At 45.4% G+C, this 26,019-nt stretch overlaps 2 protein-coding genes and 1 long non-coding RNA gene across 4 annotated transcripts in view; 1 reads left to right on the forward strand and 2 right to left on the reverse strand.

Annotated features, from left to right (window-relative positions):
• The first annotated feature begins 17 nt into the window (after window positions 1-17).
• On the forward strand, window positions 18-9,362 carry SENP8 (SUMO peptidase family member, NEDD8 specific). The gene is made up of 2 exons (XM_053364324.1): window positions 18-409; window positions 8,577-9,362. The coding sequence occupies exon 2, from the start codon at window positions 8,619-8,621 to the stop codon at window positions 9,252-9,254; it is 636 nt and encodes a 211-aa protein (XP_053220299.1). The 5' UTR covers window positions 18-409; window positions 8,577-8,618; the 3' UTR covers window positions 9,255-9,362.
• Window positions 9,363-11,083: 1,721 nt separating this feature from the next.
• On the reverse strand, window positions 11,084-13,098 carry LOC128401374 (uncharacterized). The gene is made up of 2 exons (XR_008327466.1): window positions 11,582-13,098; window positions 11,084-11,209 (listed from the first exon to the last, which is right to left on the reverse strand). It is a non-coding gene; the product is annotated as an uncharacterized LOC128401374 (long non-coding RNA).
• Window positions 13,099-22,920: 9,822 nt separating this feature from the next.
• GRAMD2A (GRAM domain containing 2A) overlaps window positions 22,921-26,019 on the reverse strand; it is a 61,850-nt gene continuing 58,751 nt past the window's right edge. Inside the window, exons 10-12 of one of the 2 annotated variants that reach the window (XM_053364323.1) lie at window positions 25,641-25,740; window positions 25,430-25,537; window positions 22,921-24,063 (exon numbers count right to left, since the gene is read on the reverse strand). In XM_053364323.1, the coding sequence (XP_053220298.1) occupies window positions 24,060-24,063; window positions 25,430-25,537; window positions 25,641-25,740 (212 nt within the window). In that variant the 3' untranslated portion in view covers window positions 22,921-24,059. Of the gene's footprint in view, window positions 24,064-25,425; window positions 25,538-25,640; window positions 25,741-26,019 lie in introns of those variants that run through there. The other variant, XM_053364321.1, reaches the window with a different exon arrangement.

Below are 26,019 nucleotides of genomic sequence, written 5' to 3' on the forward strand. Positions count from 1 at the left end.
CCTCCTCCGCCGAGCTGTGAGGAGAACACGCCCAAGTCGCGCGCGCGCACGAGCGAGCGAGGCTCGTTCTCCCTCCCCACAGCCGCGCCCCAGCCCAACCCGCACGCTAAGCCCCGCCCACGCACCTCAAAGGCGGGCGAGGGAGGGAGGGGGCGCGCGGGCGACAACAGCCGGAGCAGCTGCGCCTCCCACTCCCCCCTCACCACCACAGTCTGGGGAACATTGGTCCCGTATGTTAATGAGCTCCCCTTTCCTTTTGCCACTACCGCGCGGAAAGGGAGCGCGGGGAGGAAAGGGAAGGGGAAGTTGCTTTCCTGTTTGACAGCCCTTGGGTTGCTAAGCCCGCTGCGCTTTACGGCCGCCCGCAGCCACCGCGAGAGCGTCGTGAGGAGAATGAGGCCGGCGCCAGGTAAGGTCTTCTTCCTCCGTGAGGTGTGTCAGTGGGGAGCGACGGCGGCGCCGCCGCGTGTGGAGTTATCCTGCCTCTGGGGTAGAATATTGTGGAGGAGGAGGACGATAGAGATAGAGCTGGTCGGCGGTGGGTCGCGAGGGTCCCCTCCCCCCGCCGGCCTCTGGGCAGCGCTTCCCTCCGTCCCTCGGTGTCAGGGACCGTGGTCGGTGGTCGCAGCCTCCGCTCAGCCGGGCGGGGGGGGGTGGCCTTTCGCTGCCAGAACTTGATCCCCTGGCCTCCAGGATGCTGGTTTCCAAAATGAAATAAAGTTTGACTTAATCATTCCAGAAACCTGCATGAATAGATTCATGTCCGCCAATAACGAAACTGTGTTTTTAATGTTCATTACGTAGATATCAGTGCATAAGTAGCCGCAGCCAGTCTGCATTTCAATTGGATTTTGTGGTGGTGATGTTACCTAGTTGCTGCTGCTGCTGCGATACTTTAGCTTTGGTGCAGGCCATGTACCTAGGAATCGCTGTACCAGATCCAGTCAAAGGCCGCTTGACTCAACCTCCAGAGCGGTTTGCAAAAGATAAAGCAGTAAAATCAAGAAACTTCATAACCCTGCTTTAGAGCATACAAAAGTTAAAATGCTGAAACAGATTTAAAATTATCTCAACTTTCTAAGCATCTTGGTAGGCTTATCTAAACAGGACCATTTTTTGCATGTGCAGAAAAGCATAGCCCTCTCCTGGTTGCATTCCCAAACAATGGAGCTTCTGTATAGCTATCATTAGTAGCTCTTGACAAACTTATTCCCTTCATTAATTTGTTTAATTACCTCTAGTGGCAGTGATTTGTGTAATTTTTTATGTCCTTCCGTATTTGCATTTTTTTTCTATAGAAAAAGGCCCCAAACATCGTGCTTGTTCCTAATAGGGGAGGTGCTCCAGCCCCTATATATTTTTGGTTATTTTCTGCACCTCTTGCAACTCAGTACATTTCTTAAATAAACTGAAGCTAACCTAAGAAGCCATGCTTAGGAGACATTAAAGAAAGTCACACATTATGGCACATAATTGCATTTCGCAATGCACAAAAAGATGGAAGTAAAAACATATAATCAAGTTGGCCCACTTATGAAATTAGCAATGCAATCTTACACATTGCTGTCTAGGACATATAACTAGCATCACGTCCTTAGATATTAGCTTCTTATGGCATATAAATGCTCTTGACAGGCCACAATAAATCTATTGGCCTTTTAAGGTGCCAGAACTCATGGTTTTGTTTTGTTTTGTTTTTTAACAATAAACAAGCAGCGGGATTGAAGAGGAGAGAAGCACCCATTTTTCATGTTAATAGTTTGTTGTGGTATAAACTTGTACCATAATAAATATTTTAATCTTTAAGTGACACAATACTTTTGGTTTGTATTTTTCTGTGACAGACTAATCTGAGCAACCACCTATAGGGTTGTGTTACATCCAGAAGTAAGCTCTGCTGAGTTGGGCCATATTCCCTTGGTAGTTATGGTATTATATACAAAATTTGAAAAAGAGCCCTGAAAAACAGAGCTTTTCTTCCTCTGGTGTCATTTCTGCATTCACCACCCATCTTAACTTACAGAGTTGGGATAGGTTTGAACCTCAAAGAGTCTTGTGGCTTTTAGTCCTTAAAAGCATATGCTGTAATAAAATCTGTTAAATCTTTGAGGTGTCACAATATTTATTTTTTCCTTTTTGTTGCTGCAACCAACAAATATAATTACATCTCTGGAAAAGGTTAAAGCCAGCACTTTAGATTGTTCACGGAAACAGACTGGGAGCAAATATCATCATTTTGAAACTGGAGAGAGATGTTCCATTCTGTTGGCCCTACTTAGCAATCTAGCCATAGCATGTTCAACCATCTGCAGTCTCTGAGCAGTCTTCAAGGGCAGCTCATTATGGTAGTCCAAATGAGATGCTACCAAAGTATGGCTAACTGTGGCCAGGCTGTCTCTTGTCCCCGTGGGCCATGACTGGTGTTTTCAACCCAACTTATGAAGGTACTTCTTGCCACAGAATATACTTTAGTCTCCAAAGACAAAGGTAGACCTACTAACACCCTCAGACTATCAACTTGTGTTTTCTGAGGGAGTGTGGCCTGAGCATCTTTCAGAAGTATTGTAAGAGCTACCTGTTAGGAAAGAGGCCACAGCTCAGTGTTTGAGACTAAGATTTATTTGGAGAAGGTTTCAGGCTCAATTTTGGGTATCAACAATTACATTTCTACCTTGCCATCATGTGGGAAACTTGCTGGGCCTAAAAAAGCCCCTGGCATGCTTTCCCCCTTGCTAATTGTAGGCTCCATTTCCTCTCCGTTCTATAGCATATACCATATGCTTTGTCACATCTCCCAGGAAACTGAGTTGGTGTTTAACAAGGATTTTCTTTAGATGTGGGATTTATATGGTGAGTCACTGTCAAGAGGTTTCAAGTAACAGCTAATAGAACGAGCAGTGCTTCTTTGCTTTTGGGAACAAATGTATGCAAAAGACTGCCAGTTATGTGCTCTGGGAGAAAACTGAAAAGCTACTGCATTGCTGTAAACATGAGTTTGCAGGTGTTTAAGCAAAGAACAGAATGCAGACTAATTCTGTAGCTGTGCAAGGCCTGGTGGTTAAATTTTGAAGTTTGTGGCCATTGGCCATCAGCATATCTTGTGGTGGCAAATTCTATAGGTTAACTATGTGCCGTGTGAAGTAGTACTTGTTTTTCTTTAACAAAATGTACATAACACTTGATTGTAAGAAAACCTCTAAATGGTTTCCTTCCATCTGACCTGAATCTCCTACCATGAGACAGAGAAGAACTATCTACATTTTCCATACCATGCATAATTTCACATCTCTAACATCTTTCCTCCTTTCGCACCTTTCTTCTGACCTAAAACCCCCAAAATATTCATTTCCTCATATGGGAATTGCTCCACCTCCCATTTTATCTTGGTTGCCTTTTTCTGCATCTTTCCCAGATCTACAATATCCTTTTCTGAGACGTAGTTGTATTGCATTACAATATTGGCAGTTTGTTTTTTTCTTCATTTCATAATAATCCCTAGCCTGGAATTAACCTTTTTCATATCTGCTGCACACTGGTGCATTTTTTTCTTTGGACTCTCCACATGACCAAGATCCCTTTCCTGGCCAGTCATCACTAGCTCAGACTCCATCAGCATGTATGTGAAATTGGAGCTTTTTGACCCAATATGTATCATTTTACACTTAACTTTATATTGAAACATATTTGCCATGTTATTGCCTATTCATCCAAATTGGAAAGATCCTTTAGGGGCAATCTGCAATCTCTTTTTATTTTTAAAATTCTGTTGTCAGCAAACTTGGCTACATTACTGATCATCCCTAATTCTAAGTCATTTATAAGCAAGTGTTAAAAGACAAAATCCCAGGAGTGATTCTTATTAATTTTTAATTTGTCAATAAGGTTTAGAAGTTCATGTATTTTGTCGTCACTATTTGCCTCAGTTCTTCAGCCTCGCGTCCTGCAAAAAGTCAGTTCAGGTACAGGTATGTGCCCTTCATCCTCCACAAGATGTAGGGCAGGGGCAAATAATTCATTCAGGTTTTCTTCAATGTCTTTATTCTACTTCAGCACAACTTTTAAATTCCTTTTTGTCCAGCAGTCTAACCACCTCACCAGAGTGTTTCCTGCTTCTGTTGTATTTAACTAATTTTTATTGTTGGTCTTAATGATCTTAGCAATATATTCATCAAATTCTATTTTTGTATCCTTAATTACCTGCTAACCTTTTTGTGGGTGAATGTTTGTAGTTCAATTATTCTTATTATTTGGGGAAGATTTCCATTTTCTGAAGGAAGTCTTCTTGCCTCTAATAACTTCCTTGACTTGACTTCTTCACCACACTTGACACAGGAATAGATTATAATGGCATTTCAAGGTTACTCATACATAAGAAGAGATTGTAATCATAATCTTCTAGGATTCAATGCCAGACATTCCCTTTCAAATCATCTTGGAAAATGGTAGATTATTTAATTGTGAAGACTGGTAAGGTTGATAATTATTTCTTGGGGCCTGGTCCAAAACAACATATTTGCATCCATGGAAGACTTAATTGCTTTCATATTTCTATTTCTGGATCGTCACACATTGCTCAGTGTCCCTCATCAATTTTCACAGCCAAGACGCACATAGCATTGATAATGCTTCTAAAAATGTGTGTAGTTTATCTTTCATTGGTATGTAGTGGCAAGCAGGCATCTCACATCTTATTTATAATGAAAGTAATAATAACAATGTCACATCTTGGATTAATGGTAAGGTTTTGTATCCTATCACTTTTTAGACTTTAAGTACTCTACCATTGCCATTAGATATTCCTGAAGTATTTTGTTCAAAAATCAGGCTGTGGTAGAATTAAGGGATCCTCTCCTAGTGCAAAATGCCTGGTCTCGTGGAGAATAAGAACTAAGGATTTTGAAAACTGAAAGCTTGTCTTGAAAGTTGCACTTATGGCTGCAATTAGGAAACAACCTCTTTTGTGAAATTGGTTGTTTGTTCATCTTTCTTTAGAACAGGGGTTCTCAAGCTCCACTCAGGTGGTCTGCAGGAATGGAGGGGGCAGGGACGACAGCTAGATGTCAATAAGTTAGCCAGCATCTGAACACATTAGCTATTCCTTGCCTTGGCCCTATCTTCCCACTGGTCAGTACTAAACCCCAGCGTTAAATGAAGTCACGTGATTTGAACCACCTATGGAATCCCTGGTGGCTAAGGGTGCAACGGGGTTTCTGCTGATGTTTTTGAGTAGCTGCACACAGCCACAGGGCGATCAAGTTGGTCTAAGAGCTCCTGCGGAGAGGCACAAGAGGAATTTTGGAGGATTAACTCTCAGCCATCTGCCTGAGACCTTTAACCCACCTGGTACTTGGGCTTGCAGTGGAGCCCATATCCCCACCTGCAAAGAGAGTTAAAGGACAGTGAGGTCAGCACCCCTTCTCTGAGATTGCTTTGGGTTGTTTTTCACCTGTGAATATATACACTCAGCATTAAGAAAGATGATTGAGTAATCCACCAAGATCCTCCACAATTTTCAAGTGGTTGGGAGGGAGGAATTGAGAATAGATAGCCTTGTGTACGATTCCATAAGGCACAGCAGTTCAGGACTCCAGCAGTAGTTTCCAGTATTATCTGCTAGCAAACTCTGAGGATTACTCACATGTATTAAAATATGTTTTTGCAGCCAAAGGATGATTCCATAAACATCAGAACCAGCCCTGCCTTTTTTCTTATTTTGAATCTCAAGGATGATTAAGAATAGAGCTGGCTGAGTGACAAGTTGTGTTAGGTAACTGTAACTGCTCCCCTTATCTTTTATTATTATGTTTGATAACGCTCAACTGGAATGATCAGTGCCTTGTGCATTGGTTGGTAAGACATTTCATTTTGACAAATGTGGAAAATTCTAGACACTTAAAAGAGTAAAAAAAAAATCTGGTTCCCTAGAGATCTTCCCTCCCACTGGTATATGCTTCCAGTATGTTTCATGTATATCACTTTAGTTTCCTTGTTCAGATCTTAAAAGGATATTGCTTAATTTTTGACCTAACAAAGCTTGACAAGGTTCACTGGTTCATCTGAAGAAGTAGTGGGTAAATTTGACTTTTCTTTGTCCCATAATCATTTATACTGCAGTTAGAAGCGTCCCACTTCCTTCCTGATGAGTAAATAAACCATTTGATTTCATTCCTGCTGAATTGGGTGGGTGCTCTCTGGTTTGCACTGAGTCATGCCAGAGGGACAATGTTTGCAGTGTGCAGGCTGTGCTTTCAGAAGGCTGGACCAGCTCCTGGGTGATAAAGAATTGATATTTACAGAACATGAAGCCTCAAATAATTTCACGGCTACATTAATTTTACCAGTAAGCCCTGTTGAACTCTACAAGTCTTTGATTTCAGGGCTAATCTGGGGCTGATTAGTACTGGTAATTAAAAATATGCTCTCAAGTTCAGTTGATGTTAGACCACCTGTCATGGAGCACCCTGCATATCAGATTATTGTTTCCTACCTGGCTTCTGCTTTCACTTCCTATTGCACTCTTGCCAGCCTTCCTCATAACAAGAGCACTCCAGAATCCCTTCCAGTTTATCTGGAAAGACAGTTCACTTTAGAGAAGCAGCGTGGGCATGTTGGATGCCACAGTTAATACGGAACTATAAGTTATACTGGATACAGGACAGTTGCTAAAAACTGCAGCCATGTGTCCTGCACTCCTTTGGTACATTTACACATGGCAGCATGCCACCATTTCCTCATTCCTGAACCACACAACTGGCAGCTTTGGCAGGAACTGAAGAAATGGAGGAAAGGTATCTGCAAGAGTGCATAAATGTTCTTGAGAGAAGACTCTGCATGGGGCTGTCATTTTCAGCAGCAGCCCCATGCCTGGCATAATGTCTAGTTGCAGCCTGAAGGCAAATCTTGAAAAAGTCTATTGAATAGAAGAGAAGGCGGTTGTGGAATTTTTCTCTCCTGCTGCCTAGTGGGTTTGTTAGAAGAAAGGCGGAAAGTTCTCTGGAATTGTTTTTAAATAAACCATGCATCATAAGTCCATCACTTGCTAGGGTGTATTCTATAGTGCCATGGGCTGTCCTCTTGTGTTTTAAAAATAATTTTGGATATTTAAAGGAGCCATCTTAATGATCGACTAAGTAGATCATTTAAGCAAGCTTTGGTATTTGAATCAGTGTGTCATCAACTATATCATATCTTACTTCAGATCTAGCTGGTAAATTATGCCATAAAACTACTTACTTTAAAGTGGTTTGATACCTGTGACTTTTCCCCTGCTTTTGCCTTTTTGTCCATCTAGAGGAAGTGTACAGGTAGTGTCTCTGGTACTAGGCACAAAACATATACAGCCTTGCAGATTCTAGTATTGGCTTAAAAATAGAAGCTGCACCTCATCCCCTCCCGTGGACTGTAATAGGTTGTTACTGTTTATAGTGGTGTATTGTGGTACCTTACATAGTTCAGTAAAGGTAAAGGACCCCTGACAGTTAAGTCCAGTTGTGAACGACTCTGGGGTTATGGCGCTCATCTCGCTTTAAAGGCCGAGAGAACCGGCGTTTGTCTGCTTCTGCAGACACTTTTTCTGGGTCATGTGGCTAGCATGACTAAGCTGCTTCTGGTGAAACCAGAGCAGCGCACAGAAACGCCGTTTACCTTCCCGCCGGAGCAGTACCTATTTATCTACTTGCACTTTGACGTGCTTTCAAACTGCTAGGTTGGCAGGAGCAGGGACTGAGCAACGGGAGCTCACCCCGTCGCGGGAATTTGAACCGCTGACCTTCCAATTGGCAAGCCCAAGAGGCTCAGTGGTTTAGATCACAGCGCCACCCGTGCCCCTACATAGTTTTACATGGCCTTATTTGCAATACTTAGGCTTGTTTCTTTGGTCTGTTATTCTGGTATATATTTTATTTAAGTTTATATTCCTCCTTTCCTCCAAAGAGCCTTAAGTGATATACATGTCCTTTTCTATCCTCACTACAACCCTGCAAGTTAGATTAGGCTGAAATATGGCAGCTGTAGGTGAACCTGTCCCTTTTATTTTGGTTGTAGCAGAACAAATTGGTTCTCCTGTTTATGTTTATCAGTTACAAGCATCCACAAAAATGATGGTTAGGGAAAGAATCCCTGGTCTTTTAATAAGAAGGATGTCTAACAGCACATATCCAGTCCCACTTAAGCAGAAGTTTAGAGAAGGCAAGAAACAGCAGAGTCTTCTGCTGTTTGTTCCTTCTCTGTACTCCAGTACAGTACCCTCAAGCTCTCCAGCAAGCTCCCAGAATTTGAGAGAGGAACAGGATCTTCCCTCACCTATGCTCAGGTTTGAGCATGAAAGGATTCTTCTCCCACTGTTTCTTACCTTTTCCCTACCTCAGGGAGACTAAATGCTGTTTCTTCCTCTTCTGCATGTGCCAGTAAACTTGGGGGGGGGAGTTTGGTGGCGATCATAATCACGTAGGGAGGCTAATAAGACCCTCAGCAAGTTAACTGGCACATTTCCATGACTGTGTTGGTCATCATCAGCAACGAGGAGAGCCCAACCTATTTTAATAGTAATCTGTTCTTTTCACCCTTGATTATTTTAGGTGTTGGTATTTCTCTGGCTGCCGTGAGTCTGCCTGGATAGAATGGACCCTGTTGTCCTAAGTTACATGGACAGTTTGCTGAGACAATCAGATGTCTTGTTGCTGGATCCTCCCTGCTGGCTCAACGACCACATCATCGGGTTTGCCTTTGAGTACTTTGCCAGCGACCAGTTCCAAGACTTCTCCGATCAAGTGTGCTTCATTGGCCCCGAGGTGGCTCAGTTCATCAAGTGCACAAGCAGCCAAGAGGAGCTGGCCCTATTTCTTGAGCCTTTGAACCTCCTCCACAAGAAAATAGTGTTCCTGGCCATCAACGACAACTCCAGCCAGGCTGCTGGCGGCACACACTGGAGCCTACTAGTTTACTTCCAAGACAAAAACCGCTTTGCTCACTATGATTCCCACACCAGGAGCAACTCTGCCCATGCCAGACGGGTAGCAGGGAATTTGGAGGTCTTTCTCGGCAAGAAAGGCAAAGTTGCCTTTGTAGAGGAGAAGGCCCCTGCCCAGCAGAATAGCTATGACTGTGGGATGTACGTAATCTGTAACACAGAAGCTCTGTGTCAGGAATTTTTCCGGGGACAGCAGGAGCCAGTGCTTCAGCTCCTTACTCCCTCCTACATAACAGGCAAGAGAGAAGAATGGAAGGAACTCATTGCTAAGCTGTCCCAGAAGTGACCTGCCAATCTCCAATTATTGTCGTTCTTGTCTTGCTCTCAGTGCCTGAGGGGAGGGAAGCTTGTACATAGGGTTTTCCCAACAGAAAGAATGTATTGCACTGCCTTATTCTGCTGCTGATCAGAATAGAGCTGAGTCGTAGGAAATTTACATTCTTCCCTGAAGTGTTGGGCAGTTCTGGCTTTGGCCATTTATCCCACCCCCTTCCAATATCCCAAAAAATTCTCACAACACCCAAATTCTTTGTGTGTGATCAATTTTCAGTGATGTCAGTGACATTGTATATTTCTGCCTTTATTCAATTGTTTCAGCCATCTTTCAGAACTCATGCAGAAACCATCAGAAGTCAGATAAGATGTTATAATGGTACCAGCCATCTTGTTTCAGAACTCCCCAAAATATTGTTCCTGCTTTTCTGAATAAGGATTGTTGTATCAAATGTTTTGGCTACCTTGAGAAAACTGTACACATCAGTATGATGACAAAGAATTTCTATATTGTAAGCCATGCTGGCAAGAAATGCGGTAGTTTCTGCTGTTCAGTTTCTAGTAGTACTTCCTGCATCACTTTGATGTGTTTTAGCTGGACTTAGTTCCCAGAATTAAGGATTTCTGAATACACTTAAGAAAACAGGAGGGCATGAGAGCAATTTTGTATTTATTAGGGGCATGGATTGGCTTTGATTTCCACTACAACAGCAAGTGCACAGCAGCTTGCTCCATTCTGCTCTATGCCTTGTGGGAATCTGCAACTTAGAAAAGCAGCATACTGGTAACAAAAGGAAGCAATGGATTCATTAGTCCTCTTGATGTGTCTCCTGCTTGCAGCTACTTTTCACCAGTAACAATAAGTGGGGTGGTAGGGGAACTATCCTCAGCTGCATATGAAACTCTTCTATTGCTGGGTAACACTGGATTGCTTCCTTCTGTGAAACATGCAGCTTTGCTTAAAAAAAGTAAGTGGACCTATCCTGTTGGATAGCATACCCTGGTGGGTGGTGGAGCCCAAATGGCTGTATCGTTTGTTTTTCCTGCTAGCTTTTAATTTATTTTGTTATTTACCAAGGAATGATGCCTTAGCTGCACATCCTGTTTCCTAATGCTGCACGAGGAAACACAGCAAACAAGTTCTTCAATTATTCAAGTGTGTGATGGTACTGTTGGGGCAGAAAAGCTTTAATCATTTTTTCATTGCACATGTGTAGAGAGGAGGCCTGATGACTTTTACTCTGTTTGGGAAAATCTGCAGCCAAAAATAATAAAGAGAACTGTCACTTCAAAGAGTTGTGTTCGGGTTTATCATGGGGGCTTTTGTTCTCGTAGCTCCCTTAAATAAGCAAGGGATGCGTAGGATACATACATAACAGGAAGGAGGAGGAAGAAGGTCTTGGAGCAAGCATCCCTAGAACAACTGCTCTGTGCATACCTGCTGTCAACCTGCTGTTGTGCCTGGCTAGAAAAAAGTCATTAGACTCGAGCCCCTTCCATTTGTTTCTTGTTACCCCAAAAGAAAAGGAGCATATCTAGCAGCCTGTCAAAATATTTGTGAAACGGTAATGTAACATAAAGAATTGAATCACAGTGAAAGCAAAGAGTATGATTCATTTTTGTAGTAGGGAGGATGTTCAGAACAAATTAAGACTTAATAAAAGTTTAATAAATAGCTATATGTTCCTCCACATGTCGGCTTTCTGCTTTGATTCCAGTTGCTGCTAATGGAATTATTTGGGATTGAAGAAGGGGCAGCAGGAGTTTAGCATCTAGGAAGGTAAGTACAGGTGATGGTGGTGGGATAAAACTTTCACAAGAAATAGCCAAGAAAGGTTTAGGTGACTTTGAGCTGTTTGTTTTGAAATGCTTGACGCTGCGTGACATGATCCTGAGCATTGGGGAAGATTCTTTTTCTCCCATCTCTCCCTTCATACTACGGAAGACTAGGAAACTTGCAATGCGGTCCTATGCACATTCGCTCAGAAGTAAAAGGTAAAGGTACCCCTGCCCGTACGGGCCAGTCTTGACAGACTCTGGGGTTGTGCGCCCATCTCACTCTAGAGGCCGGGGGCCAGCGCTGTCCGGAGACACTTCCGGGTCACGTGGCCAGCGTGACAAAGCTGCATCTGGCGAGCCAGCGCAGCAGACGGAACGCCGTTTGCCTTCCCGCTGGTAAGCGGTCCCTATTTATCTACTTGCACCCGGGGGTGCTTTCGAACTGCTAGGTTGGCAGGCGCTGGGACCGAGCAGCGGGAGCGCACCCCGCTGCGGGGATTCGAAGCGCCAACCTTTCGATCGGCAAGCCCTAGGCGCTGAGGCTTTTACCCACAGCGCCACCCGCGTCCCTTCGCTCAGAAGTAGTTCTCACCATATTTGATGGAACTCTCTCCAAGGTAAATATGCCTAGAGAGGTTTAGTACAGTAGCCTTCAGGTGAAACTACTTCTCTTTATATATGGAGAAAAGCAAACAATTTCAAAATAGCAAGGGCGTCAACAAGTAGAAAGAGAAAGACAAACACTTTTTGTAAGATGGGAGCTGCTTATATACTGTTTGTCAGATAAGCCACAAAGGATGGTGTGATGTGTGGGTGGGGAGAGAGGGAAGCAGCGGTGCATCCAGTTAAGATTGCTCACTGCTTGCCATATGATGCCTTGCCAGTGGGAGCCTTCAGTGTTCAGAACTTAACCGTTTAAACAGATCAACAATGGAAAAAGTTGCTCAGGGAGGTTGTGGAAACGCTCAAAGTGGCTGCTAGAAAGGGAAGGTGTGAAAGCACCTCTCACATGTTTTAGACATGCAGCTGGCTTAAGGACTGTATATAGATATGGAAGATATGAGCAATAATCTCCAAATTGAAATAGAAAGCCTCTATTCTGCCACTCAAGGTATCCATCTAATCTGGCTGTGTGCTACAGCCAGCCCTGTTTTGATAAAGGATAAACTTAGCTGACTAGTACATTGGGTTGCACCCAATTTGGTAGGTGTTCGAAAAACTTACATGCCTCCTCTCTAAAGAGTGACATAATGGGAAAAACATCTTTTCAAAGAACCTTTAATTTGAAAATCCCAAATTGTCTGTAGTTGGTATCTCATAGCAACCGTTATATGTGGCATGTGTCCTAAATACAGAAGAGGCAGTTTCAGTGTGCATGAAGTGTGGAATGAGTTGTTCTCCCATGTTTTTTTAAAAAAATCTTGCAGAGCAGCTTTTCAGGAAACTGGAGAAAGACGACTTGCACAGGGGAATAGAGGAAAAGCTAAGTCTTTCTACCCACATAAGTGAAACAACTTTGCTGTCTGGGAGTGTCAAAATCCCACTTGGCTTTCCAGCCGATACCTTGGCAAAACCTCTGGAGGCTTTCTGCTGACCTCTGATCTACACACCTTTCTTCCTCTGGAGTGGGACAGGGGGATGGACATACCAGCAGGCTTGTCTTTCAAAGTGTCATGTTGATCACGGAAAAATTTCACCCAGGAAACTGCTCAACCACTTTTCTTAACCCTTAGCCTATTCCACTTTTCATGAATGGATTGTTAAAGCCCAGTCTGTAAACACTGTAATCCATGCATTGTGTTTTTGATAGCCTTAAAAATCTATAGCATACTCGCAGTGCCAGAAAAACCTGCTGGACAGCTACTGGAGCTAAGGCCAAAGGCCTGCTCTTTTCTGGGTGCAGCCAGGGCCATCTCTAATGGAATATTGATGTAACAGCTGGGAAGAGGGAAAAGGATGAGCAGGACCCTAACCATTATGTTTCCTCCATTGAGAGGAAGGGCTGTGTTTTAATTAGATACTAATGTGGGTTTTTATGCTGCTCTTAGTTAAAAAAAAATCAAGGCTGTACGCCTGGTTCTCCCCCCCGCCCCCCACTTTTTCTTACAATAACCCTGTGAAGTAGATCAGGCCGAGATCAGGTAGGGACAGGCCCAGGTTCAGCCAGTGAGCTGCACGAGTGAGCAGGGAGTTGAAGCACCCACACACCAGCTCTTAATCTGGTTTATTGATTAAGCCAGAGGTCTGCTCCACTAACCTCTTGCCCTGACTTGGTCACAGCAACTTTTTGAAATGGTAAAAGTGGATAGTTGTGCCATCTAACCAAACAGTACAGAAGATCATAGAGTTGGCTGCAGCTGTCGTTATCTGTGCGCCTATGATACATGTGATTGCTGACAGTCTCAGGCGAAGTTCATAGATGTACTAAAACATTATTGCTGGCCTTTTGAGAGTGTCTGTCAAGTCTCATTTAGATATCTTCACAATTCCTTATTTACATATGGATGTTTTGTGCATGTGCTGGTTCAAATACATCGAGGCCCTTTTCTGCTTTGTAGGATATGGAGAAGGACAACAATTCAGTGGTCAAGGACACACACTGCATGCAGAAAGTGAGTCTCCAGGGTGACAGGAGATGGGACAGGTTCTGGAAAGCCAGATCTCATCACAGTGGGCAATACCTGGAGAAACATTCTGACTTGGTATAATGCAGCAGCTGCCTCTGATCTGTGCATAACCCTGTTTTGATAGGTCAGGGTAGATAAAGCAGCTAGAGCTGGAAAAGCCACAAAGAGGCTAAAGCACTTTTTCAGGTTGCGTGAAAAAGATACAAACCAAACTTATATTTCCCTGTGCTTGGACAATTTCTCACCACTACAGAAGACTTAACTATATTGGAGAAGTTGGGATGGTGGCAGGCTTGGGATAGGATGACACAGCCTCCATGCTAAAGAAGGCACTCATAATGAAGTGGGAAGTTATCACTTGCAGGAGACGGAGGGCAGGATCCAGAGAGAGAGTTGGTGGGGGGGAGGGTAGAATCAATGGGTAACATTTTATAGATCTTGCTTATTTCATTGAAGCCCACCCAATTCCCACCGCCTCCACAGGCATGTGTTTTTATTGTTTGAAGTTACTGCAAAGATCGTCGCTGCTGAATAAGCTGGGTGAGGTTGCAAAGTGTGTCTCATTGGCACTGCAGAAGCACAGCTCCTTCGGGAGAAAACCAGGGGCAGCTCAAATGGGACATGTTCTCCAGTTGTCACCCTAGCAAGCTACCTCTCTCTACTCTCCAGCACTGCTAATTCTTTAGGTAAACTGGACAGTAGAATGGAAACAACAAAGAAACAGCGTCTAGGCTGGGGAAGATAGCCTGGCTGTGATGTTCCCCCTTCAGGGTATTCCCCCCCCCCCTTTGCATGCACGTGGAGGATTTTACTGCCCTCTTGTGTACATAAGAATGATAAAACGCTTCCATTTAAGCATTTACTGCTGAACACCTCTAAGGAAAATAAACGGCTTGCTGTGCTCCCAATGCTTTCCTTTGGAAGTATCCTGATGTGGTCATTGACAGCAGCAAGAGGAACCAGCACTCAGTGTGCTGTGGAAAAGGTAGAGAAGTCTCTGGATAGACGGACAGGCAGGCTCATACTGGTGCTGGAGTGGCAAACATTCATGCTTATTGATGAGCCTTTTTATTAGCCCAGACCTTTCAGAATGAATACTTAAACAATTTTATTCACTGATGCTGGAGATTTTCTGCTGCACTAGTTTTCTTCCACTTTATTATTGTTCAGGTGGAGCTTTAATGGTTTATTTTAATTAATGATGATGTCCCCACATTTGTTACTTTGAAATGTTGTAGCGCAGCTTTTGAACTGCAGGGCCAGAGATTCCCCACATTGCAAGGGCTGCAGCAGATTTAGTGTTATATTTGTAATCATGAGAAAGCTCATAGTTATAATTGGCAGGCATACATTTTCACCCTGAAATCTACCCTCTCTGCAGTTCATTCTAACCGTGCTAAATCTAAATTTGCTTGCACACGGCAGCATAGTTGGTGTGTGGTGAAATGAGGCATAAGACATAAAGAGAGGGGGAAATGGGGCAGGGAAAGAGATGAGTCTTAGCAGTACCTAAAGCATTATATGATAGAGCACACTTGTTTCTTAAAATCCTTCCTGGTCTGTCTGCTGTTCTCGCCTTTAAATGTCACATAAGCTGAAGAATATGCAATGGATGGAGCCAGTACATCAAGCTTTTGCGCCAAGGCATCAGTGGCAGCTGGGCAGGGTATTTAAATCAGAAAAACAGCACAGTAGAGGAAGCATTAAACACCTTCTCTCCCCCTACCCCAACTTTTCAGCGGAGATGCTAAGGGATTGAAGCTGGGAGTGGGACATTCTGCAAGCTCCCCTTGCACTGAGCTAGAGCCTCTTGCCATTATCTACCCCAGAAAATCAGCTGTCTTTATGACATACATACACCAAACATCCCCATGCCCAGATCAGTTCTGTTTTCCTTTTTATCTGCATTAGGCACACAGGAGCCAGCCTTATAGTAGGCCAAGAAAATTATCTGTCTAGCTTAGTAGTACTTTGACTGGCTTCAGCTGCCTAGAATTTCAGGGCCTGGTCTTTCCCTGCATCTGCTACCTGATACATTTACTCTCGTTTCCACTTTCCTTCATTTAGGTTACTTTTCTGGTTTTAAAAAGGGTGCAGACAGCTTTTGTGCTGTTTTTTTGCTGCAGCATTTGGTAGTGGGGGAGGCAAGTCTCCCAATGCTTCTGAGATTTTAGCACCTCAGAATGCAGAGGCAGTGAAAGGGGAGGGGGGCTCTTAAGGGTAAGCGGTAAGAGGCATTTTAAGCTGACTGCCTTTCCAGGGAGTGTTTTGTGCATGGGAGCTTTCGAACTGAGATTTAAAAGGTGTTGTGGAGACCCTGGGAAGAGAGCCGAAGCCTGAAAAATAGCAATTGGCTGCATCCAGCTAAGTTCTACTCAGACCCATGGAACTGGATGGACCTAAATTAGTCATGCCCATTAATTGTAATTGGTCTTCTCTTGAGTATGAAAAACCTTGGATACAACTCAGTGTTAGCATTGTGTGCTATCAACATTTTAACACGGCACTCCCCGAAACCAAAAACACAGTGGTTTATCAGGGAAGGAAAATGAGAAATCGACAATGGTCCCTGTTATTTAGTAACAATCAGAGAGGTTTTTTCCCCCTACCTCATGCTTTAAGCACCAAAGCCCTTGCTTTGCAGAATCCTGTTGAATTGCCACAAAGTCTTCAAGGCAAGAAGGGACTGCAAGAGATTAGGATGTGTATCATTCACACATGAGATGGTAGCATCCAGCATTATTAACCTTAGTTTGTACAGCATAAGTGTTGCAGCACAGTGAAAAAACAGCTGCTTGTCTGGCTCTAGCATTTTAAGAAAAATGTTGAGTTTTTATTTGAAACAGTATTACACCCTACAGGAAGCGAGTGCAATCTAGTCCCCCTGGAAATGCCCCATAGCCAACACACAAAGTGGCACAGATCAGGAACCCTGGAGGGACACGGCTGGTTCATAAGCATCCTGAGAAAACAAGCAGCAGGCATTCTTCTTCTTCTGAAGCCCAGGGGCGGCTTCCTCTTCTCTTTAACTGTCAGGCTCTGCTATATTAGACAGTAGATGGTTGTGGGAAGCAAGACACACATGGGAGCTTCTAGACCCCTTAAGCATGACAAATGCTGGGCAACATCTGGAGTTGTAACCGTGCTGAAAGGCTTATTTAACTGAGGAGTAGCCAGAATGTTGATGGACCATTGGCCACCCTAACTGGGGCTGATGGGAGCTCACGTCCAACAAACACCAGGACAGCCACAGGTTCCCCACTCATCCCTATGTAAGTGATACACAGCCAAGTCCTTATATTTGGCTGGATCCTCTCACAAATGCAGCCTTCCTTTGAAAGAACGAGTAAACAGCAGAGTGACAGTTCTAATCTCTGCAATTGCTACCACAGACTATGTAGCGATTAAACTAGAATAAGAGGATTATGGAAGTATTTCTGTGAACAAACATGGAAATACTTTGGGGAGAGGAGGGAGAGATTCCCATGCTGCCCTTTATAGCGGAGGACATTCATTTCCCTGGCACTGAATAATCTGGAGGAAACCTTCTCCACTTCAAATATAAGCCTGGAAGGGGACTCTACAGTTCTATGAAATAGAAGCAGCAGATGTTACCAGGTTGTAATTTCACAAACATGGGAGCTTTTCAGTCAGAATGGGGTCAGAAAGCTCAGCAGCTGCTTGGCACTGAACTAGCAGGAGGAGAGGATGCTGTTAATCTGTCCTCGTTGCAATTGCGGAACCTCAGAAGTCGTAACCTACAGTTCTCCCCCAGCAAAAACCAAGCTGATTAAGCCACAAGGCCAAGGCCTGGGGGTTTGGTGCCGACAAATCGGGAAATGCCCAGATGGCAGCTTTCCTGTTTGGCGGGGGAGCACCAGATAGGCCCCTCCAAAAGTCCTCAGGAGAATCAGTCAGCTTAGGAGAGTTCTGTCGTAGTCCAAGTTGGTCACATGGGCTAGCTTCTCCTAGGCTTATAGCTTGGCAAAGGACCCACCTCAGATTCTTGCAGAAGGTTGTCATATGTCAAACCAGTGTACCTGTACTTTTAAGACAGAGATAGGGAACCTGCAGCCTTCTAGGTGTTGGGCTCCCAACTCTCATCACACCTGGCTACTGGCCATGCTGTCTGGGGTTGATGGAGTCCAGCAACCTCTGGAGGGCCATGATTTCTCAATTGTCCCCGTTGTTCACATTTTTCTTCTGCAGAATATAATTGCTGCATCCTAAGCATGCAAAGGGACGCGGGTGGCGCTGTGGGTTAAACCACAGAGCCTAGGACTTTCCGATCAAAAGGTCACGGTTCGAATCCCTGCGACGGGGTGAGCTCCCGTTGTTCTGTCCCTGCTCCTGCCAACCTAGCAGTTTGAAAGCACGTCAAAGTGCAAGTAGATAAATAGGTACCGCTCCAGCGGGAAGGTAAACGGCGTTTCCATGTGCTGCTCTGGTTTGCCAGAAGCGGCTTAGTCATGCTGGCTACATGACCTGGAAACTGTATGCCAGCTCCCTCAGCCAATAAAGCGAGATGAGCACCGCAACCCCAGAGTCGGCCACGACTGGACCTAATGGTCAGGGTCCCTTTACCTTTACCTTTTAAGCATGCAAAGAAATGGAGGGGCAAAGGGACATGTGGATCACCAGGCTGGAAGGCAAAGCAATTTCAGCTATAAGATTCAGTTTAAAAAACAAAAAACACTGCCTGCATTTTAATATTTGGCAACCCAAAACTTTGCTGAAGCACTGCAGACATTTGAGGACATCAATACTTTTTAAGATATTGGTAAGGTGGTTTACCCCACACTGCCAAGTTGCAGCACAGCATCTGGGAGTAAAGGTTGGATGAGACAACACCTTTATCCTTCAGGAGAATCACACTGGAGAGTCAGCCTTTGTTGCAAAAATGCCTCAGCAGCACACTGTGCAAGAGGCAGAGGTAGGAGTATTCAGCGTCAAACTTGCATTGCTGCAAAAGCCAGTGCTGCCACAATTCCCAGCAGCATTCATTCTGCCCTACATCCGAAATACTTTGCCCAAATATGCATAGCTTGTAGTGGCAGACTGCTAGGCATGTGTCCCATTCAAGCATAGCTGATCCGTGATGCCTCTGCCTCGATGGGAACGTGGCACATGCGAAAAAGGATTTACAAAACACTAAAGGACTGTTTCTCCTGGCCTTGGGTGGCAGAGGTTCCTGGCTCGTCCCCACAAGAAAATCTCAACACTTCAGCTCTCAACAGCTGAAATGTGAACTCCTGAACTCCCGACAGCTGTGTGTTCAAGCCGTTAAAATGGAATTAGCTGCGTGCACACAGGCTTGGGAAACCAACACAGACCTTTGACTGTACATTTCCCTCCTGCCTTAGCAGAAGCAGCGCCATGATCACAGCTCTGCAAATGGCAGCTGAAATCAGGAAAGCCCAACTCCCGTGCTCTTCCAGGATGTGGAACCTGTGGCCTTCCAGATGGGGCTGGGTGTCAGCTTCCAGCCACCAATATCCACTGGTGAGGGAGAACGGGATATTTTCGTCAAACCACACTTGGAAGGCTTGTAGGTGCAACATGCCTGCTCTATGACAACCAAGCAGATGTCCATTCCTTGCCTAGAGCAATTCCGTGCCTCCGGGATCAATTCAGATAATTCAGCCTTTTGGGCATTTCTAAGCAGCCTCACTTTTTTCCATTAACAGAACAGGTGGATTCAGGTTATGGCTGGTGCCATGACAGACATCTGGGCCTGCAACTCTGTGAATAAGCTAGTCAACAGTAGAAGCTGGCCCATAGTAAAATCACATTATCTTTTGTGATCAAATCAGAAATCTGGGCTGTGGATGTATGGGCAAATCAGAGTCACATTGTGCTGCCAGGTGAATTTTGCCAGACACCTTCAAGCTTTGTTCTATGTGCCCGGATACTGCCGAAAAACTCCCTATTTTCTTGCAGGGCCAAATCAGACAGCGTAGGCAGGCTTGCAGGTGCTTCCAGATGTTGCTCTTTTGCAGGTGGGATTAAATCACATGCCAGGAAATTCTGGTTATGTGATTAAAGTGGGTTTGGCAATCTTGTGCAACACACCTACTAACAAAACAAAACTTTTTTTTCTTTTTTTTTGCTGTAAAGGAAAGTAGCCAACTGCTGCCTTTCTGTTTATATCTCAAGGCTTTTATATGTTTCTTTCTCTTTTATCGTTTTATTTGTATAATGCCTAATAAAGGTTTGAATAAGTAAGTAAGTAAAGGAAAGTGACTCAAAAAGGCACGAAGTGTGTGGAATGGCAATCGCTTGATGTGACTCGTGGCATCACCTTCCCCACACGCGAATCAGAATGAATGCTCAATAAACGGCCGGGGTATACCCTGCCGACTTTGTGCAAACAAATAAGGATTGATGATAAATAAACGAGTTATCTGCAACTGAAGTAACTTGTGTAACATGGGGTACTTTTTTAAAGCAGGAAAAGCTGCTGTGTCCAGAAGGGTAAAAGAAACAGGAGGAGGTGTGCGTGTGTATGTGCTTAACACTTTCATTGCTGGCCAAGGATCTGTTCTTCAGATGTTCAACTCCCATCATCCCTTGCTGGCAGAGGCTTATGGGAGCTGCAGTTCCAACAATACCACATATTCCCTCCCACTGCCTTAATGAGAATTCCAAGGGGACTAAAGAGGCTTCAAGGTCTGCTGTGCCTCTGCTGGTGTTTATACCCTCCCACAACTATGAACACATGTCACTTACAGGACAACAAAGCCGGAAAACAACAAGCTTGTAGGATATTTGTGCAATTGTTCTGAACTTTAGAAAAGGAAAGGACAAGGAAAAATAGAATCGTTGCTTACACTGAATAACACAAATGATAATACTTAGTATTTATAGAGCGCTTTTTCAAAGCGCTTTACATTACCTTGAAATCCTTACAACATCCCTGTAAGGTAGGCCAGTACTGTTATTCCCAAAATTAGAGAAAGGAAAGAGGGCTCCCAAGAACTGAGAGACAGCAGCTCACCAAAGACCAACCAGCAAATTCGTAGCTCAGCTGAGATTTGAACTGGGGCCTTCTGGCTCATAGCTCATGCTCTGAACCATTATGCTCGAGCACAGACTTGCAGGAAGTGATAGAAAATGCAGCGCACAACCACCTTGCTAGAAATTGGGTTTTCTTGGCACTTCCTAGGCCTGCTTGCTCCACCTGCCCCTCAGATTCTGGACACACAAACACACCTTGTGGTGCCCACTGCCGAGGGCACCAGGACCCCACAGCCAAGACAACTCTCCAGTAAACAAAAGGACTTTGTCTTAGCAGCTCCTTCCAAAACAGTAATCATCATCATAATCAGCACAAATATTACATTTACCTCCCACGAGATGGGAGATCTGATTAAAAAGAAGAGGAACACCTGAGACGTTATTGCTAAGAAAGAAGCCAACTGGCTGTCCAGCAGCCCAGTAAACTTCTGGCACTGGGAGCAGGGAAATAAGAGGAGAACACAGACGGGGTGTGCTTCTTCAAAACGACATGCCACAGCCAGACCTGCTGGGTCTCCTGAACCCTCCATTCTTGCTCATTCAAGCAGTCCTGGAGCTGCAGAAATTACAATACCTGCCCTGGCCCCCCACCAAAAAAACCCCTAGTCATCAGGTCAGCACTGTATGAAAGCTTCCATTTCCCACAGACACACTCACGAGAATACATACAACAGTGTCACCCCAGGGCATTCTGGGAAATTTCGACAGCATCTTCCAGAGGCTCTGTCACCGATCCAAGCACCGCCACAGCCAGATAAACCCACTCAGGCCCTTTACATCCGCACCACACATGTAAAGCACTTTAATACTACTTTATAGGATTCCTCCCCAAAGGAACGCGGGAACTGGGGTTGGTTAAGGGTGCTGAGAGTTGTCGGGAGACCCCTGTTCCCCTCACAGAGTTCCAATTACCCAGAATTCCTAAGGGGAAGGGATTGTTAAACAGCTCTTAAGAACAGTAACTCTATAAGAAGGAGGAGGGGCCTTAGTCCTATTCTAGTGCTCGAACTACAGTTCCCAGGATTCTTCGGGGGAAGCCACAACTGCTATCATAGTTCTGAAAAGTATTTGGTGCGGATGTGGCCTAGGACTGCCAGTAGTCCCCCTGTCAGATGTGGGGGGCTCCCATCAGAATGCAGCCCTTTCAAACCTGGAACAGTCCCTAGGTATAAGAACATGTTCCTTTAATGCAGTGCTTTTCAAACTGTGTGCTGAGGGACCCAGACGTTCCCTCAATAAGAAGATCAAGTGTGGCTAGAGGATGGCCTTCCTTTCCCTGCAAGTTGCTGGCACGTGGATGCAATTTCCTGGTGCAATTCCAAGATGTTGCTATCTGAAGCAGAGCACCAAACACAAAGGGCCAACACGCCACCCTGCCTCCATCTACCCCACCCCCAGCTAAATTCTGCCCCCTCCCCAAGCAGCTCCTCTGGCTTGCTGCACAGTCACCACACTGAGCCCTGAGACCAGTACATGTCACCCGAGATGACCCAGGAACATGCGCCGAAATCTTTACACGGCACTCAAAGTGGTCCTCTGGAAGATGTGAAGGAACGTTCCCGGCAGGCCAGACCACAAGGAAAGGGTTCCCAGAAAGCAGGAAGTTTGAAAAGCAACGCCCTTAAACCCCAAGAGGGTCCCAGATCCCTTAACGTCCCACAGGCAGGACCCACTTCCTCCTGAAAGGGACCATTCCCAAAGTGGTCTACTTGCTCTGTATTCAAAGGCCACACCAGCTCACACACTCGTTCATTCATTCAGTCAGTCTGTGCTAGAGGCGTTTTTCATGGGGCCTCAAGTCCACCTTGGAGAGCTTTGCTTGCGAAGACAACCAGCTTCTTCAGCAGTCCTCACTCTCACGGGCCAGGATCCTGGCTTCTCGGTGATCCAGTGGGGCTTCTCATAGTTACCCATCAGGGTTCTTCCGATGTTCTTAACTGCTCCCTGGATTTCTGCATCCATGGTTCTACCCTTGGCCAACTCTCCCAGTTTGTCCAGGGCAGTAGCACTGATGGGAGCAGACAAACCCTCTCCCCCTGCCCCCAACCACAGCCCAAGTCATCTATACAAGCCATTCAAGGCTTCCATGGCTAGGGATGCAGATGGCTGACTCCAAGCCTGCATATGAATTGGCCTCTCAAGGGCTTGGGGTTCAGAGAGCTGCCTTGTGTTGTTGTGCTGCAGAATGACGGAAGGGGGCATGGCCTTGGCTCCACCTGCTTCCGAGGAGAGAGCTGGCGCATCTGCAAAGACGACAAAGAAATGGAGCGATCAGCTTGCTTTACTCCAGCCAAGCCCCCTGTCTCTGCTTCCTCATGTCAGTGCCAAGCTGCAAAGCCCTTGGGTTAAGTGGGGCAGACCCACGTAAAGTGCTTCGAGGGCCACATGCACCACTAAGTCATATCTGTCCCCAGAAAGTGCATACCCGTGGCGTCTTTCCATGAGTGTTCAGGGCCTGCCTGGCAGTTCACAGGGTCCCTTAGCTGAACGTTGCTGCAGCGGTTACAGTAATTTTGCAGGGCCACAAGAATTGCTCCAGCAGCATTCCCTGGACAACAGGAATCCTGTTAGTGCAAGAAGATGGATTCTAATGGAGATGATTTCACTGCCCTGGGCAAAGGATACCTCCGTCTTCCTTCCAAGGCAGAGCTTTTCGCTGCAGCAAAAAAATCCAACACCAACTTTCTCCTGGTACCCCTTTCCTCCAGGGGAAAGAAAGCAGCGAGAGCTAGCAGCAGTCCAGAGTCCTCCTAGAAGAGAACCCAGCTACTTCTTCAGACCTTGCTAGGATGCATTAGGATGCGAAAGAGGACCAGCCACAACAGTTTGCTGGTGGTAACAGTCAGCCCTTCTGGAGCAAAGCCCCGGGAAGACATTGCAGTTTTGAAATACAAAGGGGAGCCTCAGAGGAAGCCCTGCAGTTCCAAATTTTCTTGCAGCTCTAGAGAGCAAGCTACCCAACGTCTTCAGTGGCTGAAGAGCCTTTGGAAGGTATGGCCAGAGACACCATCAATGGAGACACTATTGCACTGGCAACCCTTGGCAACTCTCACAAGCACCACTGCTGCCCATGTACAGCCAGTTCGGCAGCCGCAGGGTCCCCTCTAGATGTTGCTGGACTCCCGCCAACAGCCAGGGACGATGGACGTCATCGCCCAACAACATCTGGAAGCTGCTGCATTGGCTACTGTTGGCCAAGCGTCCCAATGGGTTGCTGACGGCAAGAAAGCACTTCTAGATTTCACCACTGGAAGCAGAGAGCTTTGGTCCAGGAGGAGCACAGAGCATGGGGCTCATTTGCTCTGGCTTCACAGCAGTCGTGTTAACTCCTTGGACGCAGCACAGGTCTATGTTTACGGGCGCTGTTTTCTCCATTGTCTTTATTGAGCCCACAGTCACCTGTCAGAAACAAACAAAGAGGCCATTGTTAGCAGGCTCTGAACCAATCCTATGGGAAACCTGACTGCCCCACAAATGGCAAGAGAACTTCTCCTGATTTAATGCAGCTCCTTCTTTGTGTGTGTTCGGGGCCGGCCCTAATATTAGGCAGAGTGAAGTGTCTGCTTAATGAAGCTGATGCGAGCCACCATGAAAAGGCATCAAGCTGTAAGTTACTTAATTTTTTACTATTGCATTTTTACTGCTACGAAGAAGGAAGAGGTGCCTATGGCATCACTTGCTCATTTACCTCAGTTACCCTTCATTTCAGAGCAAAATCAAGGTGGTTTGCAAGACCACAAGACAACAGCAATATCTAAAAGGTACCAATTTGGCTGGCCTTGACTTCTCTGCACCTTAACTTGGGAGTGGGAACAGGGGAGATATGTCACAATTTGTTGCTCCACCTCTGCAGCAAAAATATTTTGGACCAGTCCAGCATGGACGCATGTGCATTAAAAGAAAGTTCCAGGGTTAATGACTCAAGTCAAAGGACCTTTTTAAGGCAATTAATGATATACATTTAAGGGAACTAAAGCTCACTTGGGGGGGAGAGAGGGAAACTCCAGTAATCATCTCAACTCAGTACAACTCAAGTCTTTGTCCATGCCTAACATCTGTGCTCCCACCTTGAGGAATATGATACCACCCACATCCCAGTCCATAAAAGGAAACAAGTCCAGATGCAGAATTGCCTTTTGGCAGTGGCAGGAGCAGGAATCAAGTAAACATTCATTGAAATGTGCACAATTTATTCCAGCCAAGGACTGGGATATTCTAACTGCAGAATTGGGATTTTTAGAAGCAGTCTAACAGAAGAACAGAATCATAGAATTGTAGAGTTGGAAGGGACATATAGTCCAACGCACTGTAATCCAGGGATCTTTTGGCCAACATGGGGCTTCCACAAGTCACCAACTATTAGTAGTAGTAGTAGTAGTAGTAGTAGTAATACTGGCCATGGGCCACACTTTGCTGCCACTAAAGCTGGTGTCAATTGGCCCTTAAAAAAGAGAGACGTTTACAAGCTACATTAAGCAATGCTGAACCTTTGCTTATAGCAGAAATAGAAAGCCTGTGGGTCCCTCCAGACCTGTTGCTGGACCTCATCTCCCCTCATCCCTGACCACTGGCCATGCACGATGGCAGCTGAAGTCCAAAAGCATCCAGACCACCCCTGCAGGGTCCCCACCCCTTCCTCATGTGGCGACCAAGAGCATCTTTCAGTATTGGCATAATGAGAACAGAAAGTTATCCACCCCATCTTCCAGACCCCGAGAAAGGGCTCCTCTGCAGACACTCGCTGGGCTTCGGAAGGCTTTCCTACCTCCGGGGCACACGCGAGAGATAGTCCCGGTTCAAAGAGCAGAGCTGCTGCTCCAGGCGGAAGATGCGAAAAGCCAGGTAGGAGGAGGAGACCACCAGGAGGCAGATCCTGAGGAAGCAGAGACAAAACGGAGAGGCACCGTTGAGCTCAGAGTCAGAAAACCAACCCGGAGATAGGATAGGAATTGGGGGGGCGGTGCCTGCAGGCTTACAAGACAATGAAGATTTTCAGCAGCTGATAATCAGATGGCCTCAACTCTGCTTGGTAGCTCTGCTCCACCTCCAACTCCTCTTCAGTGTTTATTGCACTTTCTGGAATAATAATAAAAAAGTCATCAGGCACTCGAATATTAAAACTATATATAATGCAAACACACACACACACACACACACACACACACACACACACACACGGTGAGATCCAATGCAATGTGAGTGGGCATCTGCTAGCACAGTGCTGGGGAAAATTTTAGCCCTCCAGGTTGTTGGACTACAATTCTCATCAGCCCCAGCAAGCATGGTCTATGGCCCGGGATGATATTAGTTGTAGTTCAGTAACATCTGATGTGGGGACAGGGCAAAAACTCACCG

Source organism: Podarcis raffonei, chromosome 14, assembly GCF_027172205.1.
Source record: "Podarcis raffonei isolate rPodRaf1 chromosome 14, rPodRaf1.pri, whole genome shotgun sequence".
NCBI classification, from domain to species: Eukaryota; Metazoa; Chordata; class Lepidosauria; order Squamata; family Lacertidae; genus Podarcis; species Podarcis raffonei.